This window comes from Heteronotia binoei, chromosome 6 (assembly GCF_032191835.1).
Source record: "Heteronotia binoei isolate CCM8104 ecotype False Entrance Well chromosome 6, APGP_CSIRO_Hbin_v1, whole genome shotgun sequence".
Classification (NCBI taxonomy): domain Eukaryota; kingdom Metazoa; phylum Chordata; class Lepidosauria; order Squamata; family Gekkonidae; genus Heteronotia; species Heteronotia binoei.
The window spans coordinates 118,647,254-118,667,017 of record NC_083228.1 but is presented as its reverse complement, the minus strand read 5'-3'; the positions used below and the strand labels follow the sequence as shown (position 1 = coordinate 118,667,017).

The 19,764-nt window shown below is 39.9% G+C and overlaps 1 protein-coding gene across 1 annotated transcript in view; it reads left to right on the top strand.

Annotated features, from left to right (window-relative positions):
- SI (sucrase-isomaltase) overlaps positions 1-19,764 on the top strand; it is a 161,015-nt gene that overhangs the window by 84,342 nt on the left and 56,909 nt on the right. The window contains exons 29-38 of the mRNA XM_060242435.1: positions 3,738-3,834; positions 4,351-4,463; positions 4,574-4,699; positions 6,400-6,528; positions 6,700-6,807; positions 8,090-8,155; positions 10,555-10,689; positions 12,464-12,548; positions 13,570-13,708; positions 18,603-18,736. Of these exons, the coding sequence (XP_060098418.1) occupies positions 3,738-3,834; positions 4,351-4,463; positions 4,574-4,699; positions 6,400-6,528; positions 6,700-6,807; positions 8,090-8,155; positions 10,555-10,689; positions 12,464-12,548; positions 13,570-13,708; positions 18,603-18,736 (1,132 nt within the window). The remainder of the gene's footprint in view (positions 1-3,737; positions 3,835-4,350; positions 4,464-4,573; positions 4,700-6,399; positions 6,529-6,699; positions 6,808-8,089; positions 8,156-10,554; positions 10,690-12,463; positions 12,549-13,569; positions 13,709-18,602; positions 18,737-19,764) is intronic.

Sequence of the window (19,764 nt, the reverse complement as noted above, 5' to 3'; positions counted from 1 at the left end):
AAACCCGGGTCTCCAAACCCCAAGGTTGTTCATGCCAGACCCCAAATTCCCCAAAAGGGGGATGCTTCGCAGTCCTCCCCTAGCCGCATAGTGTCCTAAACCCCAAAAACCTGCTACCACTAAGGCCAAGTCTCTACTTAGGGCTTAGCGCCCACCGGGAGGCCCAAAGCCACCCGCAACCCTTGCTGCAAATCTCTCAGGAAAAGCATATTACCCTTTTCCGAGAGATGGACCCCATCCCCCCTGTAGAGGTCAGGACATTTCACCGAAATGTCCAGATGGGGCAAAAAGTGGCCCAACCCCCTTTCCAGCGCCTTTTTAATCTCCTTGTTTGCCTTATACCTGGCCCTCTCTATAGCTGCAGGGTCCAAAGCATAACGCCACACCAGGCGGTGCAGCATGGCTGACCACACAATGATGGTCCCCAGCCATCGCTCCCGAATGTGCTGGAAATCATCTTGGGCTTGCCAAACTAAGGCCTTGCCCTTCAGTAACCCCAGATCATTACCACCCAGATGAACAAGCAAGATCTGAGGAGGAGGACCCGTTCTATCATTAAACAATAAAGGCAGCAGGCCCGGCCACTTAAGGCCCCGATGCCCCTGCCATTCGATAACAGCATGCTGACTGAGTCCCAGCTGAGAGCCAGCCGCAGTTCTCCATGCTTGAAGAGCAGCCCAAAACACATGGCTATGGCCGCAGATGAGAACTCGCCTCCGGCTCCTCTGGCCGGGAACAGCAGCATCTAAAGAGAAAGAAACAGTTAAACACAACCAGAACAATAAACAACCACCCACAAGCCACTCACGGCCTGAAAAAAGGTCGCACATAAGTCTTATAGGCTGATGAATGCCACCGCCCAACCTCTGAATAGAGGTGGAAGGATACCCCATGGCGGCCACCGTAGAAGCCGCCCCGATCCTAAAGGAGTGGGTCCCAAACCACACTCCTGACAACCCTAGAGCCGACGCAGCCTAGCAGCTATGCTGCAGGCTGCTGGCTCACGATTCTATCCATGGATTCTTGGACAAAGACATTTTTCCATATTACCAATTTTTTCTTTTTTAAAATAAATCTGAATAATTTTCCATATATAGTTCTGGTATAACTTTAGTGAATTTCAACTAGCATTAGTAATAGCAATCTGTTATGTCATGGCCAGATCAAGACTCTGGGTAGCCATAGATGAATCTTGACCTGGAGGGTATATCCTCCAGGTCATAGCCTCTGGTTTCAGTGGCTTGTAATGGAAAATTGAAACCTGAAGAGCAAGAGATAAAAATATTTTTCCTCTGACCAGGCAAAACGCTTCAGGCAAAATGCTCAAGGTTCCAGTCCAGAGGTCTCCTTCAGTCATTAGGGATGATACTGTGCACTGCTATTCCCTTTCACATTTGAAGGGCACTCAGAAGTCAAAGCACACACAGTTTATGGTAGCTTACTCATTGAGATCCCAGTCTCAGATAATAAGATGCCTGGTTTAAGCCCTAACAATGTACACAGTGAGGCTTTTTTTGCTTCTTGTATATTTGAGTTGGGCATCTTTATAAAGGGTGTACAGTTGTAGTCTCAATATCTGTGAAAGCTTTAGGTAATTTTTATATATTGTTATCTATCTACATATTACATTGTTAATTGGAAGCATTATACAAATTTTATTTCATTGGTTCCCATTTAACCAGTTTAAAATACCCTTAGTTAGATATTTATTTATTTATTTATTTATTTATATTAAGATTTATACCCCGCCCTTCTCACCTAAGTGTCTCAGGGCGGGGTATATTTATCCTAAAGTTTAAATGCTTGTAAAAAAAAAATCATACTTCAGAAAAATGCAGGGCGTTCCCGCACAATTAAAGATTACCAATCTAATCAGAGTTACATTAAGCAGAGTTCTGTTAATGGACTTAGAAGGGCATCACTCTTTTGGATTGCCCTGTAAGATGTTTTCCTTCCATACATTTTTCAGTTATCTAATCAAACACAGACATTCCTAGGATTATTGTTATATTAATATACACTTGCCAAACACTCCCAAGTTTTCTTTTGGCTATACTATATGTGCCTTCTGGATCTATATGTGCTTTGTGGAGTCAAGTGTGGTTAAATTGGTATTTTGTGAGATTGTGCTGCATGTGTTTGGGTTTTATATCTGCACTTCCGAGCAATAATTACTTTGAAATACTTTGTCTAATGAGTGGCTTTCAGTTGTTTCTTTGTATCTTGAAGGCTTACATCAGGGGTGGCCAAACTACAGTTCAGGAGCCACATGTGGCTCTTTCAAACATATTGCGTGGCTTTTGAAGCTCCCATCACCCTGTTGGCTGGCTTGGAGAAGGCATTTGTCTCTTTAAATCACTTCTCCAATAGAAGCCAGTTGGCAGCTTGGAGAATGCATTTCAAGTTGCTTTCTTTCTATCTCCTTCCCTCCTCCCTCCCCACCTATTTTCCTTCCTGCCTGCCTTCTTGCCTGCCTGCCTTGCGGCTCTCAAACATCTGATGTTCATGTCTTGCAGCTCTCAAAGATATGACATCAATTCTATGTGGCTGTTATGTTAAGCAAGTTTGGCCACCCCTGGCTTACACTTTGACTGCTTTCAGTAAGCTCGCTATTCTTCTTGTCAAGACTGTTTTATCTTTTCCATGCACTCTCATGGATTTGATCCTCATTTTCTGTAATAATCCAGAAATCTTCAAATTTTCAGACAGAAACTGAAAAAAAAATGTATCACTAAAAAAAAAGTCCCAAACAGTAATACAGCCATGTGCACAAGCTCAGATGGCATTGCAGGGGAGGGGGAAAAAACAAACCTTTGGGTTGTTAGATCAACTCCAAGTGATACCTGATAACAAAAGGGCTCAGAAATAGTGTGAGGAGGAAAAAAAGAGAAATCAGATGATGGGGCAGGAGAAAAGGCAAAGTGAGAGGTTGGGAGAGTGGATGGAGGGTAGGGATGGACATGAACTGATTCAAACTTGGCCTGGTTCAGAGCTCTTGAACTGATGTTTGGGGAAGGTGCCTTCCCCAAACGTTTACCAAACTTTTGTCCTGTTTGACTTGGCTAACAGCTGAGCAGCACCAGTCCACAGCTGACCTGTTAGGTTTAAATGGCTGTGAGCCATTTCAGCCTAACAGCTGATGGGAGCACCCACCCTGCTGTTAGGATGGTTTTGCTTCCCTCTGCTTGGAATCAGGGGGGATGCAAAAATGATTGGTGAAATGTCTGCCAGTCATTTAAATCTAACAATGGGGCTGATCCATTTGTCAGCCATTAGGTTTAAATGGCTGCAAGCCATTAATCCTGTTGGTTTAGCTCCCTTCTGCTTCGAAGTGGGAGAAGTGAAACGGATGGGTTGAGTGGCTGGCAGTCCCTTTCTCCTGATAGTGGCAAGTCATAAGAGATCCAAACTGACCAGTTTAGTTCAAGGCATTTTGGACTTGGGTTGGTCTGGGGCCCACAGCTAATCCTGAATCAAACAGATGTTTTTGTTTGTTTGTTCATGCTCATCACTAATGGATAGAAAAAATGTGATGTGGAAAGAAGTGGGAGGGGAGGGAGAATTAGCTCATGCAGGGGTTGTGTTTTCCATTCCTCTGGACATGAGCAAAAGGAAAGTTAGAGGAGCCCAGTGGAGAAGAGAATGGCACCTGTAATTAAGCAGTCACACAATGTTCTCTAATATACATGTTTAAAGTAAGGAGTGTCCCATATTGTGTTTTTCCTTCATGCTTTCAGTACCAAAAGAATATTTATGGTGTGCACCCCTTTTACATGGGCCTTGAAAAAGATGGAAATGCACATGGAGTTCTCCTGTTGAATAGCAATGGAATGGGTATGCCACATCTTATTTTTCTGAATGATTTTCATTTCCCTACAACAGTGGTCTGTATCACTATAGAATTATACCCATGAACTATAACTTAATTTCCCCAGCCCAATCAACTGACAGACTATGAGAAGAAAGTGACACCAGGTGGTGGATGCTTTTCTATTGGCAGATTTGAGGTCATCCCAAAAACTGCCGCATAATCACATTCTCTCAGGTTTTGGATAAGACACTGCTGTCCCATGAGCCTTTGTTCAGGAAGCACAAAATCAAATGCAATTTGCAGCACTTGCGCAAACTGGTAGATATTCCCATCATTAGGAAATGAGAAATTACTCATTTTCTGCAGTCTCCAGGGGAACTTCTCATTTTCCAGTGGGAAGAGCTTTTTGCCAAATCCTTTGAAATTTACGATGGATTTTCTCTGGGAGGCAGAGAAACTGCTGAATGGATGGGATGGGGTGCGGATGTTGGCCATTATTAACTTGTGTGATAATGCATTCCTGATTTCCCCTTTTGTAGAGGTCAAATTCCAGCCAACTCCTGCTTTGACTTACCGTACGCTTGGAGGAATTTTGGACTTCTATATGGTTTTGGGCCCAACTCCAGAACAAGTCGTTCAGGAATACACTGCAGTAAGACAGAAATAAAACCTTTTCCCAAACCACCGTCATTTTGCCTCTTTTTCTGTATGAATAATGTAAGAATAATACCTTTTTAAAATTTAAATTTTTATAATTGCTAGCTCATTGGACGTCCTGTCATGCCTCCATATTGGGGACTGGGATTCCAGCTGTGCCGTTACGGATATGAGAATGATGCAGAAATCTCTGATCTGTATAACAAAATGAAGGAAGCTAACATCCCATATGTAAGTTACATGCAGCCATGTCTGAGTCTTGATATTTTTAAAAAATCTAGTCAATAGAATACACAATACAAAAGCATCAAAATGAAGATCGTATCATAGTACTGTGGAGCTGGTAAAAAATGTTAAGAAAAATATTACTCAAGTGAGGAAAAGACATATACTACCTGTAGATTAATTAAAGACAATGGCATAGTACCTCAAAAGTTGAGTTCTGATGGTATTATTTCTGTTAACAATGTAGAGCTTTTGTGCTGTGTTATAGCACTTCGGAGGATGGTGGAAGACAGGAGGGCCTGGCGTGACTTTGTCCATGGGGTCGCAAAGAGTCGAACTCGTCTGTGCGACTGAACAACAAAAATAGCAGTTGCCTTATTGTCTCCAGTTAAACCTGGATTAAAGTGGTTTACCTTGGTATACAGTTTTGATGTAAGAAGGACTAAAATGAAGATTTAGCTGAACAATAGGACATATATTCAAGGGAAACAGATCCCTTGAAAGTGCTGATTTCCATTTTCTCTGGTATGGTGCTTTTCTGTCCCATGTCCCTCACATAAAAGCACCATGCCAGAGAAATCAGAAATCAACACTTTCAAGGGATCTGTTTATTAACCGTATCAGCTAAACAGATGGTCCACACTCAAAGACAGAAAACTTTGTATATGTGCTGGATACAAATAACATGAGAGGGTTCTTGGCTTTTATGGCCTGCTTGTAAACTCTCAAGTCTGAGCATGGTTCCCCAGCAGGGTACCCCTGCCACTACTTCCTCTGGTGCCTGCTAAGCTCTGTAGAAACTGGGACCACTGCAAGGCAAGGCTTATTATTGGCTGCCTTCATTCAAATGAGTTTTCCATGTCAGCATTGGCAGCTGAAGCCAATGGAGGAACAAGAGGACAGATAAGCATGTGGGCTTCTGGTTCCATTCCTTCTATAAGCTTTCCTTCTTTTTATTCTCTTTCCCCCACCTGGCTTTCATTTACTCCTTTTTATTCCCCTTCTGTGATTTTTTTTTTCAAAGCAAAGAGGTAGGCACAGTTTTTGCTTCCTCCTACACCAGCCATTTTGAGTTGGTACTCACCACCCCTCTCAAAATTTTAAAGGTGCCTACAGGCTCAAAAAGAGTTCTGCTCTAGAGGCATCTTGCTGGGATATTTTTACATGGTTATGTAGACATCTTTGAAAACTTACATTGCCTTCTTAATGAGAGTTAACCCTTCCAAACCATTCACTTCAATAAACTGAGAAAAGTGTAGCTCAGTATAGGACTGTTCTATTCGCCATATAAATAAAGGGCTAATGAAAAATAGTTACTACATGCAACAGTGTAGAATTTTAAAAGTGTATTTGATATCTTTATTTAGATATGGCAGAATCCAGTGAGGTGTAAAAAAAGTTCCAAGAGACCAAGAATACAGTCTTATGTCCCACCCACCCCCCTCCAAAATTGGGTCATCATACTAATAGACACAATGCATTTGAAACTGATAAGGTTTGGGTTTTTTTTTTTAAGTTGTATGATCTTGGGGAGGGGGGACCCAACAACAAAAACAAATAAATCTGTGGGATAAAAGAAAATCTAAGTGATTTTTTTTCTATCCAATGCTTTGACTGTTAAGCTATGTAATGAAAAATATTTAAAAGATGGATACATTGACATTTGTGTAAGATATAGACCCATCCAAGATGACTCTTTTCCATAGGATATACAATATGCAGACATTGATTACATGGAGCGGCGGTTAGACTTCACGCTCAGTCCCAAATTTGCAGGCCTTCCAACATTGATTGACCGAATGAAAAAAGATGGAATGAGATTTGTCATCATTTTGGTGAGTACATTTCCCCCCTTCTCCCTGCATCTTTGCTTTTAATGCTTTCCTGTCTCTCTGTCTCAGTGTGTATCTGTATGTGTATGTGGGCGACTGTTTAGATATCTAGCATGGTAACATAGAAGACACATTATTTTCAAATACAAGTGTAAAAAGTGTTCTCCATTTCAGGATCCAGCTATCTCAGGAAATGAAAAAAATTACCTGGCATACGAAAGAGGACTCACAGACAATGTCTTCATTAGGTGGCCTAACAATGGTGACATTGTATGGGGAAAGGTAATACCTTTAAGTACAGCATCACCTATTATTTGTAAATCACTTAATATGCTGGGGGCGGGGGTGGATCCTACTGCTTCTACTGAATAGGGGTAGGGAGCAGTTTTTTTTTTATTTTTGCTGTTTTTTCCCTCCCACTTCAGACTCCCACAGGGGACCTAGAGAGCCAGTTATTGTAGTGGTTAAGTGTGCAGACTTTTATCTGGGAGAACCGGGTTTGATTATCCACTGCTCCACTTGCACCTGCTGGAATGGCCTTAGGTCAGCCATAGCTATCTCAGAGCTGTCCTTGAAAGGGCAGTTACTGGGAGAGCTCTCGCAGCCCCACCTACCTCACAGGGTGTCTGTTGTGTGGGGGGAAGGTAAAGGAGATTGTAAGCTGCTCTGAGACTCTTGAGATTCAGAGTGTAGGATAGGATATAAATCCAATATCTTTTTTATTTTTATTATTATTATTATTATTATTATTATTAATTTTGAGGTGAGTACCCTCAATCTCAGGGGCATCATTTTGTGGGTGTAGTGGACTAGTAGAAGATATTGGATTTATATCCCGCCCACCACTCCAAAGAGTCTCAGAGCAACTCACAATCTCCTTTACCTTCCTCCCCCACAACAGACACCCTGTGAGGTGGGTGGGGCTGGAGAGGGCTCTCACAGCAGCTGCCCTTTCAAGAACAGCCTCTACCAGAGCAATGGCTGACCCAAGGCCATGATAGCAGGTACAAGTGAAGGAGTGGGGAAAAACCTGGTTCTCCCAGATAAGAGTCCGCACGTGTGGGATGAAGGAAATAAGTTCCAGTCCATGTGTGAAACTCTCTTTTTTGGATCATTAGCTATGATTGTATGTGCTATACGTAAAAAAACACTGGATTCCAACCTTTTTTTTTTTGCTTTTGGTACATTGTACACCTAGTATTTTAGAAAGGTGGCTTGGCCATGCTATAGAGCCAGTATGGTGTACTGGTTAAGAGCGTCAGGCTCTAATCTGGAGAACCAGGTTTGATTTCCCACTCCACCTCCACATAAAGCCTGCTGGGGGATCTTGGGCCTCTCAGGACTCTCTTAGCTCCAATTACCTCACAAAGGGGTAATTGTGGGGAGAGGAAGGGGAAGGCAATTGTTAGCCACTGTGAGACTCCTTAGGACAGAGAAAATTGGAATATAAAAACCAACTCCTCTTCTTCTGCCATCTTTGAAAGGCAATGTTCATGTGCAGTAGAAATTTCATTAACTGATCAAGCAAGCAAATTATTATTTGCAATAACTTTTCCTCTTTTAGGTGTGGCCATATTTTCCTAATGTTACTTCAGTGAATACATCATTATCCTTTGAGCACCAAGTGGAGGTAAGATCTATAGAAGTTCTGACAATGTGAAAACAAGATGATGGGAGAAAAGTGAATATTATACACACAATCATATGCACAGGAGGCATGTTGACACTTTGGATAGGCATGCATGTTGCTTTGCTTTGCTGTACTTTCAGGCAGAGGGAAGTAGCAAATTAACTGGAAAAGTAAGATGCAAACAGTCTTTAAGACACATGGATCATGCCAGGAGACAACTGATGGTGTCAGAGTGCAGCCTGATCCTTTTGGGTGATTGGTATAGATCTTATACAGGACTCTCATAAGGCAAAAGTATTATACAGGAGATGGTGGATCTTTTGAAGAAAGCACAAGCTTTCCTCCCACCCCCAAAGGAGGTGGTGCTGTTTTCAATGCCTATTGGATGCAATGACAAACCTGCTATTAATCCAAGTCAAGGCAGGCTAGTTGAAATTCAGAAGCTGAAATGAAAAGGACCACAAAATCAAAGCTTTGTTATATGGCAAACTGATTATCTAGAATGCTCAGTCAGCCATCATTGCCCAGAAATCAGACTCCTCTCCTTCAGCCACCATACTCCTCCACCTTTGGGTGTGTATGAGCCTCTGTACTACTTCTCCAGATGGCCAGCCTGATGCCTCTTGCCATTGCTGAACTTCAGATAGCTGGAGCTGACAAGTGCTTTCTTCCCCTTCAGCCTACCGCAAACTGTCAAGAGCCAGCTGTGCTAGAGTCACTAGAGCAGCTGGCTTGGTTGTCTGTCTGCTATGTAGGATGGCTCCATGGCTTGGAAGGGAAAGTCCTATCATACATGGGGACCATTACCATGCCTTCCCTAATGGGGTGAGGTTTGCTCACTATGGATTCCTTTGGGTATGAGCCAGGGCAGAGCAATGAACTTTAATCCCTGGCACATTTGATTACTCAACCACCCCCAGTCCCCATGAGTAATGGACTCCAAAATTTTGGCATTATTAAATTAATTCTATGTGCCCGAATTTTTGATTTAACCAGGGACAGGTAGATGTAAGTATTCAAAGGTGGAAAAAAATCCCAAAATTTCAATTTACACAAGCCTAAGTAGTTCTTTAGTCCTTTATCCAAATAGTATTGAGTAAATTTCCTAAACCAGTACTAGGCAAAATGTAGCTTCTGGCCCATTAGTGGACCACCCAGCACTTGCCATGCAAAGGATATTGAACTGTTCCTGCAAGGCACATCTTGTCTAACATTCTTAACAAAGTAGTTTACCAGGGGCAGCAAATCTAAGAAGGTCTACTCAGAAGTAAGTCCCATTTTAGTTACTAGGGCTTACTTCCAGAATTTTAGGATTGCAACCCAGCAAGGTCACTCTTAATATGGACGTCAGGTACTTTGGGAAAAAGATGAATTGTATCCTACTGATTCACTCAGCTAAATTCAAAATTTACTCAGTAAATTCAGAATTCACACAGCTAAATTCAGAATTTTCCTCAGGAGGAGAGGCTCTTCTTTCAGAAGAAGTGATCTACTTGCGCTGGAGGATGACCCCAGTCTTAGCTGAGCAGTATGAGACAATATGTCCCTAGAGTCCTTGGTCCTAGGCCTTCAATAATGAGGCTTGTTTTCAGACAGGTGAATTGTTTTAGTTGGAAAAAGAAGGAAACTGTAGGACTAAGCTCAGGGATTCAGGTACTTGACAGAGGTCAGATGTTTGTCCTCCACTGTACTTTTTGTTCCAGGTTATAGCTACTTCCTGGTGGGGGGATCTTCACATGTTCCTGGAAGCTTCTGCACTGCACAATGACATTACCCAGAAGTTATGTTATCATGCCACCAATGTTGCATGGCGGTGCTCTAGTTTTGGGGCAAAATTCTATAGTGATGATGTCACTTCAGCCTTGAAAAATGCTGTGTTTGAAGGCATTTGTAGGTGGAGTTTGTAGGAGGAGCCAAAAAAAGTGGGGGAACTCCTGCCCGGGCTGGCAACCCTATTTTGTAATGTCATCATAAAGGTTTAGTTCTGGAAAAAAAATGGCTTTGGGGGGAATGAATAACTTGTTTGTCTTAATGCACAAATTAAATAAAGGGAAGATCACCATGATTTATGTGTGTTCAGGATCGCATAACATAGATTAGTTACCCTGTAAAGCTGTAACTGTTTTTAAGGTAGCCTGAGTATGCAGTCTTACTCTACAGATTTAAAGCATATATGTGGAACAAGTAGATTCTTGTTCTAAAGGAAACTGATTATTCAAGGCTGGATAGCTTATCTCTACTACAGAGATAGCTTATCTCCACCATCTCTGATCCACTTGATTCTGTGGATTTCCAAGGGCTGATTATGTTTTACCATCATACTTTCTGAAACTAGATTTGTTGTACATGCGCTAGTTTCAGTATATTTATATGAATTGTCATATTTTCTGTTCCTACAGTTATACGCCGCTCATGTTGCTTTCCCAGATTTCTTCCGCAATTCTACAGTTCAGTGGTGGAAAACAGAAATTCAGGAGTTCCATACCAACCCTCAACAACCAAATACAAGCATTAAATTTGATGGCCTGTGGATTGTAAGTCTCCCCACATTTTAATAATATCTAACCTGGGGTGGCCAAACTTGATCATTGTAAGAGCCACATAAAATAAATGATAGATTTTTGAGAGCCACAAGACATGGACATCAGATGTTTGAGAGCCAGAAGACAGGGAGGGAGGAAAGGTGGAAAGAAAGCAAAAAGATGGGAAAGGGAGAGGTGGAAAGAAGTCAACTTTAATTTTAAATGCATTTTTCAAGCCACTGGCTGGCTTGGCTTGGAGAAGTGATTTAAAGATACCAGTGCCTTCTCCAAGCCAGCTGATGGGGGGGGGGGGCGGGGGGAGGGACTTTGAGAACCACACATGCATGAAAGTTGGATGTGGCTCCTGAGCCACAGCTTGTCCACCTCCAATCTAAGCCATTTTATTAACCATTGATATAAGAAACAGCAACTATAAATTGCATTCCAAACACCTTCTTTTAGATTTACAATCTGGTATATTCCTCTTATTAGAGGGTGTAAACATAACAATCTAAATTATTTGAACTTTCATTGAATGCATGTTCATGCAGGAGTTCACTATTTATTAATTAAAATATTTATACTCTGCCTTCACATTGTGGCTCAAGGCAGCTTAAACCATTAAGCCCACAAAGTATCACATTAAACAATTAATAGAATCTTCAAAATAAAATTAAAAAACAGAAAACAATCAGCAAAACCCAACTCTTTTAAATGCAGAAATCATACTTAATTCAGCATAAAAGCTAAAGCTAAAATAAAAATAACAATAAATAGCACCAGCATGGTCAAATTAGTGGACAACAGCATAATGAGGTAATCTCAAATTAGAACGGGTTGTGAGATCTGCTGCACAGCATCTTTTGGTCCCTGGTCCTAAGGACATCCAGCTGGCTTAAATGAGGGTTAGGGCCTTTTCAGTGTGGGCCCCTACCTGGTGGAATGAGCTCCCGCTGGAGATCCAGGCCCTGTAGGACTTATCGAGGTTTCGCAGGGCCTGTAAAATGGAGCTCTTCCACCAGGCTTTTGATTGATCCAGTGGGTGGCCCTTTGGTATTAACTGGCCACCCCATCCACTTACCATCATGGTGACTGATAGATATCAGCAGGTCTTTATTTGAGCAGGAACTCACAGGAATGCAGCTCCAGCTGGCATGGTGTCAGAGGATGTGGTCTAATATTCAAATAAGTTCCTGTTGGGCTTTTTCTACAAAAAAGATCTATACAAAATAATGGTGAAATCAGGATGTGTGGCCTAACATGTAAATGAGTTCCTGCTGGACTTTTTCTACAAAAAAAGCCCTGAGTATCAGCCTATATGCTGTTGGCTCGCTGTCTGTGTTGTGATGCTATATTGCCTTTGTTTTTATACAGACATTTTTAAAATGATGTTTTAAAATCTGATGTCTAAATTTCTGTTGTAAGCCACTCTGCACCCACTTGCGGGAAAGGGGAGGATATAAATAAAAAAAAATCAAATTAAAATTAAATTAAAATGTCATGCATTTCTAAAACTACAAATGTCGAGAGAGGGAATCATAAGTTGCCATTGATTGAGTTGTGGTCCCATAACTTATATTTTGGCCTGTGCTCTCATTTCCTCCTAGCACTCTTACTTTGTTTTAGATGACCTGGAATTGGGACAGGGAATAGCCTGTAAGGTCTGCATGAACTTTTCAGACAAAATGACCAACAAGAGAGCCAGCCTTACACTGTATTAATGAAATAGGTCTGCAGAAAATTAAGTAAATATTAAATTGTTTATGCATTTTCTTTATAATTTAAGGACATGAATGAGCCGGCCAACTTTGTTAATGGAGCAATTAATGGCTGTGGTACATCTGATCTAAATGACCCCCCGTATATGCCAGGTGAGTGTTTATTATACATTATTTTAGGACACCTGAAATATTATTCAATATATCATAAGTTAGGGGAGGATTTTCAAGTGCATACAGTTATTTTTTTAACCTTGTTGAGATGTGCAGTCTTTTCCCCAATCAATGATATCAGTTGTCTGTTTGCACTACCTTTTAATAAGAACCACCCTATTGGATCAAACCAGTGGCCCGCCCATCTGTTCCACTATCCCCTTTCACACAATGCCCAACCAACTGCCTGGTGGGTCAACAAAAAAGGCACATAGGTCAAGGCCTTTTCTTGATATCGCCTCCTATTGCTGGTATTCAGAGGTTTATCACCATGGCTAGGAGCCACTGATGGACCTGTCCACCATGAGCCTATCTTAATATTTCTCAGTTTCCATCAGAGATACCATAGCTTCTAAGCCTGTAATCCATATTTGTTGTTACTGCTGTTGGCTGAAGAAAAAAAAGACAATACTTTCTGGAAATAGCTATTTTTTTCAAATTCAAGAAAATGCTAAGCCATATTCATGCTCCAAGATCTTTTTTCAGTTAGCTTGTTTACACTATAGAATGCAGTACCACGTACATGGAAATCAGGCTGACCTACCTGAAAGAAGGAACCAGAACTCACCTACTTTGTATCCTCAGTTCTGATTTTCAAACAAAAATTATGAATGTCCTTCTCATGATGAAGCATCAGAGACAATAAAACTACCCCTAGTGTTACTGTCTTAAATCTCACTAACACTAATCTCACCCCTAAAAAGATTATTTTTGTAAATCGATATTGCATGCAAATATCCTGAAGTGCAAAGCGAAATGCAATTAAGTGTTACGTATCGCTATGTCCATTGCATCTTGAAGCACAGTGCCATCTCCTAATGTACCTTCGGAGGACAGAGAGAGAGAGAGAGAGAGAGAATCACTTGACATAATGATACAAGTTATTCAGGTTAGGAATCTTGCCTTGGATATTTTGTTGGGTTCCACTCAAAAACAGGAACCCAAAATTTGTCTTTATTAGAACTGGCAAATAAAGATCAAGGACTGAACTTCAAAACCGTGTGCATGGGAAGTGAACAGATCCTGCCCAATGGAAAACCTGTTCGACACTATGATGTCCACAATCTCTATGGTTGGTCAGAAACAAAGCCCACATACGAGTAAGTCATGTTGGTTATTTGTTGTTATGGATTCAGTTTCCTTGATGGTTTATTCATCTGCTTAATAATTCAGATGTTTATTTTCTAAAATTAACTCATAAAACAAACACAAGCATCAATTTATATTTTATTCTGGTCTTCTGTCTTCAGTTACACTTAAATGCTCAACCCATTTAAATTAGTTTGTTACTGTGCTGATTTGGAAACACACACACAAAAGACAGTCATTGATAAGTTCATAAATAACTTCAGGGCAAACTTGGACAACTTTCGACCCTAGCTTAAGTCTTGCTGAAGCAGCAAATAAGTGCATAGGACAGCATGACTCTTGCCCTGACTTTAAAACATAAATTATGACATGCCAGCCTTGTATTGCTGATATATACACCAATGAAGTTGGTGGCATATACACCAATGAAGGGCAACATATTGATATTTATTGGTGGTTTTTTTGTATTCCACTTTCCTCCACTGAGCCCAACACAATGGGCTGGATCCAACTAGCTTTTCTGCTGGTGGAAAAGAAAGGAGAGTTTCCCTATGATCACAAAAAAAAAGATTAAGCTGGGAATCATGGTACCATACAGACTAAGGCCATATGAAATGGGAGCAATACTAAGAGTGGAAATTGGGTGATTCTGACTTAGAAAGCTGGCTGGATCAAACCCAGTGTTTTAATCTTACAGCCACTCTGTGAGATTGTGTAGTATGAGATATAATGACAGCCAGGGTCATCTAATTAGCTTCACAGCTGAGCAGGGAGTTGAACTTGGATTTTCACTCTGTGTTCTGTTATATTGGTGATAGAACATAAGCGATATCTGTATAACTAAATAGTTAAAATAGCCATTTGATGAGCTATTAGTATCTTTGATATTAAAAAACCTTCAGATCACCTCACTGTGCATAGTCTCCATGATTGATTCGAAGTTGTGTCCCACTCTAAAAACTGAAACAAACAAACAAATCCCCATGCAGTGAGAAAGTAGAAGAAAACATGAATACAATGTGAGTACCTATATTTCTAAGCAACTGAGGATCTCAGGGTGCTGTGCTATCACATTGGGAATTGATGCAATTTTATCTTGGCTCTAAAAAAGCTGCTTGAGTTTGGTCCATTTCTGGGCTATCAGACATGGACCAAGCAGCTGGATCACAACAGTGGTCCATGGTTGGCCATTCACACTGCTAGTGCACCTTAACCATGGGGCCGCTGCAGAAAGAGGGGTGTTTTTTTGTTTTTTTAAAGTCCCCCAATGTGTTGGCTCAATCAGAAATGGCTTGGCATGATCACACTGCTCTTCCACTTATTTATTTATTTGTTTGTTTGTTAGTTTGTTTAGGATTTATATCCCGCCCTTCCCACAAGTGGCTCAGGGCGGCTTCCAACAATTAGTTGAACATAAAAATTAAACAATATTTAAATATGTAAATAGTTAAACATTTAAAACAGATAAAACCTTAAAAACTAATAAACAATCCAAATATATATAAAACAGAAGTCTGGCAAGCTACATTGAGTTCTCATCTTAGCTAGGTGTAAGCTAGCCGGAAGAGGGTTGTCTTGCAGGCCCTGCGGAACTGAACAAGGGAACTGAGTTGCACCCGGGCATTCAGACAGACAGTGAGTATGTGACCTAAATGCAATTCAGGGGGAAACTACTGGGAAGGTCCAGTTGGCTTTTTAATCCGGATAGGAGGCGTTTGGAGATGGGGTGAAAACAGGTATGGCTCAGAAGGCAGATGTGCTCATGTGCTTGTGCACATTTAATCTGAATGGGAGGCTTGGCTAGGTCAGGCCAAATATCTTGTGTGAAAGCACCCTTAGAATGTAACTCCTGAGGTCTTTTTCATTTTTAAATTAACATGCTTAGGATTTCACCTGCTTTTCCATTCAACTCTGGCTCCTTTCCACTGACTCAGATTAGTATTGTGATATTGGCTTCTGTTTATGGAATGGTTAAAAAAAACTAAACATTTTGGCAGCTCTGGAAAGACTTTTAAATAGAGTTCAGAGAGGATTTCTATGTCTGCATCCAGTGGGAGCCCAGTGAAGGGGGCACATGAGATGGGCGTAGGTCTAGTGTGAGATTGGTCACTGATAGGGTGACATCTGGATTTTCTCGGGAAGTAATGTCTTGCCTGTCCAGGAATCATTGGATGGTAAAACCATAGAGTTTCTAGTGATGCCTAGAGTGCTCTGACATCACTTTCAGGATTTCCCCAAGAAATGATGTCATGGGATCCCCACTGGTGAAATTTTTCTTTCTTTCACCAGCTGCATCAACAGGAGCAGGAAACAGGAGCTGGGCATGAGGGATCCCCTACTCTTGGCATGAAAATGGGAGCCCTATTTCCAGATGAATAAATCTCCTTTGTATTGTGAACCATTTACTGCTACTGTCTATCCAAGGCTGCAATCCTAAACAATTTTACCAGGGAGTAAATCCCACTGGCCATTAATGGTGGTGGTAAAGCAGGGACTGTTGTGCTTTTACAGTGCATCTGGAGAAGTTGAGTACCATGGGGATATTAAACCCTTATATAACTTTTTAAGCATCAGTACCTTGATTCAAAGTACGCTGAACTCCCACATGTATAATGCAGTCTGGAACGGAGTTACACACTTGTAAATCCATAGAAGTTAATGGGTTTAGAAGAATGTTTAGGACTGCACTGTAAAACACTTCCTCATCTACTTGGGGCAATTATTTGTACACATAAATTAACAACCATATTCATTTAAAAATGTTGTGTAAGCTGACTTGCTGACCTGTTTTCTGAAACACAGCGGCAAGTTGTAGTTTTTAATACCACATTTAATGTTGTTTTATTACTTGTGATCCAATACTTCCTTTTTTCAATAGCAGTTCAGGCACAGCATCTTGAGTGAACAAAAAGGATTCCTCTGATGTGATACTTCTAAAAAGACTTTTGAGTCTGTGTACTCACAATAAATAAATAAAAATCTTTGAAAATTGTAGTACTAAGATCTCATCCATTCATAGATGATGCAAAACAGTTTTCAATATTTGGGTAGGCTATGGGTAAGACACTAGTCTAAGAAATTAAAGAGGAAAATAACCCTTTGCTCCTAGCTTGGTCTGTGATGGACTACTTTAATTTAAAAGTTTGCATAGTTTGGCAAAGATTCCATGTAGAATATGCAGAATCAGTCTTTTAAATGTCTCGTATACTCATTCTTAAATTAATAATCTTAGCAATTTACAGAAATGTAAATATTGAAAAAGGGCAACAGAATGAATATTATGTAAGGAGGTGGACACAACTTCTTTTTAAACAATTTTCTTCTCCAGTCTTAAGGTAACTTTATTATGTGGATTCCTCATTGAATTATATTTTAGATAATGTCTTATCTAAACAACAGCCCATTTTTTCTATGGACTGAAGTTATCTTAAAGCCTCTGGTCATTAGGTATTACCATAAATAAAGAGAGTGGAAAAGCCATGATTTTTTAACCAAGTGGAAATAATATCATACAGAATTAGGGTTAACAGCTCCAGATTTGGAAGTTCCTCGAGATTTTGGAGGTGGAGCCTAGATAAGTCACAGTTTGGGGACTAAATTCTATAGATACCATCCAAAACAGCCCTTTTCTCCAGAACTGATCTCTGTTGTCTAGAGATAGCTGTAATTGAGGGAGATCTCCAGGGCCCACATAGAGGGTAGAAATCCTACTTGTGCATGATGTTATTTCAATTACTTTATATGTTAACTTTACACCATTTAGTGGTAGTAGATCAGTTTATTTCTTAACACGGGCCTTTTCAGCTGCGGCCCCATATCTTTGGAACCAACTCCCAGAGGAGGTGCGGGCCCTGCGGAGCCTTGATCAGTTCCGCAGGGCCTGCAAGACCACCCTTTTTAAATTAGCTTTTATGAACAGCTGAATTACAATTCTATAATGAAGAAATATCCGCCATCAGCACTAACTAGAATAGCGTCAATGATAATGTTACGGTTTGTTTTAATTAATGTTCTACTGGTTTTTAAGGTTAAATTAATGTCTAATTTTAATGTTTTTTGCTGTAATTGTTTTAATGCACCATTGGTCACTGTATTGTTTATTACTGTTTCATTTATTAATGTGCCATTGGTCATTATATTGTTAGCCTCCCTGAGCCTGCTTCGGCGGGGGAGGGCGGGATACAAATAAAATTTTACTTACTTTACTTACTTACTTAACCAGCTGCTTTGTATCCTGGCTCCCGTTTTTAATTATATTACTCTTTTCAGAGCAATAATGAAATTAAGAAAAATTTAGGATTAGAAGTTAGTTTTCTATAGTATATATTCAAATGTGTACCTGAGATAGTCTGAAGAAGCAGACCAAAGTATGAATCCAGTGGCACCTTTAAAACCAACAAAGTTTTATTCACTGTATGTTTATACTTTATAGTACAAAGGGGTTACCCTGTATATATTCATACAATACTTTTGTCAGTGCTTTAATAATAACAGTATAAGAACCTGTGAAGAGTTATTAATTAGATGTTGCCATAGCAATAATTTGAAAATTTGGTCATTAAAATATAAAACCATGAAGGCTGAAAAATGAGTCTGATTTCTAAAACCAAAGAAAATTTGTCAAGGCCTGGGCTAAATAAATACAAAACTGTCTGGTTGTTCCAAATGCTTGTTCTACATTCTGAGCAAGACAAGTATTTTCAGTGAATGGCACAAAATACATTTGAGCATCATTAGCAGTGCAAATTCATATTCTGTCTAGCTAATCTCAAATTTCAACCCTGAGTTTCAAACCTTTTGTTACATCTGAGAATCTTTATGCCTTAAGAAGTCTTTCATGTTCCGATATATTTAATTTTTTTTTCTCCACAGTTTTGTTTACACCTAGTTTATTTCCAATTTTAGTGCTCTTCACAGCGTTACAGGAGAAAGGGGAATTGTCATCTCTCGTTCAACATATCCATCTAGTGGCAAATGGGCAGGGCATTGGTTAGGGGATAATTACTCAAGATGGTCCAATCTTGCCACTTCTATAATTGGTAAGTCCAAGCTGAAATTATACTTATTTGGAGTATTTTAAGTAAATAAACTGACTTCTTGTTGATAGTATTTGTTTAAGGAACAAGCTTTCTTTAATTCTGAGATTCCAAAGTCATTACTCAAGAGATTAGTGAACTCATTTTGCAGTTTCCCTTGTAATAAAAGCTGATAGTCACTGAAAAGTTACCTATCTACATAGTGAACAATGCAAACAATTAGATATGAGATTTTTTTAAAGTGTAGTAAAGTACTAATTAAGGCTACTTAAAACTGGGCTAGGTTTAGTAAAGTATGAAGGGACTTTCATTGCTGTTTTTAAAATTAAAATAAACAACATGCGTAGCATCCAAGCTCTTAGCTATCTGTTTTCCTAATGTACATTTTATTTTTAAAGAACTTGCTCCAATAGAATACAGAACACTCACACTGATCACAAATATCCCTGATTCTTTCTGATAGTAGACCCTATCTGGCTACTTCCCATGATATATTAGTTACACTTTTGCTGTCATCCATCTGCATTCCTGAAAGTTTGCATTTTCTTCAAGTAATCTAATAAACCTATTAATATAAGCACTAATTTATCCAGGTAATTAAAAAAAACATTTAATTCATTTCTTGTGGGCATTCTTATGTTGCATCCCACAGTCTCCCCCCCTCCACCAATTCATCAACTTTTATTGATTTGCATTGATCAGAGTATGCAAATAGTGTGTGAAATGCCATAAGGTCATTTTTCACATTTTATTTTCCCTTTAATAGTTGCATATGTACTTGTTAGGGCACCCAAAAATATTTTGTTTGGGTATCTGGGATGCCTGGCTTGATTTCACCATATTCTACCATGTATTCCAAAACTTCCCAAACTTTTAGGGACAGCTTGCCAAAGATCTTTAAGAAGCAGATACTTGGAATTTAATCTAGGTCCTTCAGCATGTAAAGAATTTTGTCCTTTTGCTTAGAATTGGTCTTCTCCAAATATTTTTGGGAATGAAACAACGTAATGACAAAAAATACTATTCTCATA